The 336-nt window shown below is 62.8% G+C and overlaps 1 protein-coding gene across 1 annotated transcript in view; it reads right to left on the bottom strand.

Moving 5' to 3' along the window:
• The window catches only part of NKX2-2 (NK2 homeobox 2), a 1,781-nt gene extending 1,451 nt beyond the window's left edge, over positions 1-330 (bottom strand). The window contains exon 1 of the mRNA XM_006921546.1: positions 58-330. Within this exon, the coding sequence (XP_006921608.1) occupies positions 58-313 (256 nt within the window). The 5' untranslated portion in view covers positions 314-330. The remainder of the gene's footprint in view (positions 1-57) is intronic.
• Positions 331-336: the final 6 nt, after the last annotated feature.

Genomic DNA, 336 nt, shown 5'->3' with positions numbered 1-336 from the left:
GCTGCGGCCACAGAAATAGTGGCGGCCACGACCACGCAGCCAAGTTTCGCTACTTACGGGAGTACTGGAGGCCCTCAGTGCTGGCCAGCCAGCGCGTATATGGGTTGTCGCTGCTGTCGTAGAAGGGGTTCTTCAGGGGCAGGCTCTGCACCTTGTCCAGGGCGCCCTGCCCCAGCGGCCCGGCTCTCTTGGGCTCCGGTCCCTCGCTCTCATCCTCCGGCCCTTCAGCTACCGAGCCCTCCTCATCGTTGGTGTCTGGCAGGTCCAAGATGTCCTTGACCGAAAACCCCGTCTTTGTGTTGGTCAGCGACATGGCTCGGGCCCCCGGAATTTATG

The sequence above is a fragment of the Pteropus alecto genome, unplaced genomic scaffold (genome assembly GCF_000325575.1).
Source record: "Pteropus alecto unplaced genomic scaffold, ASM32557v1 scaffold45, whole genome shotgun sequence".
Lineage (NCBI taxonomy): Eukaryota > Metazoa > Chordata > Mammalia > Chiroptera > Pteropodidae > Pteropus > Pteropus alecto.
This window is presented reverse-complemented; position numbering and strand designations above follow the sequence as displayed.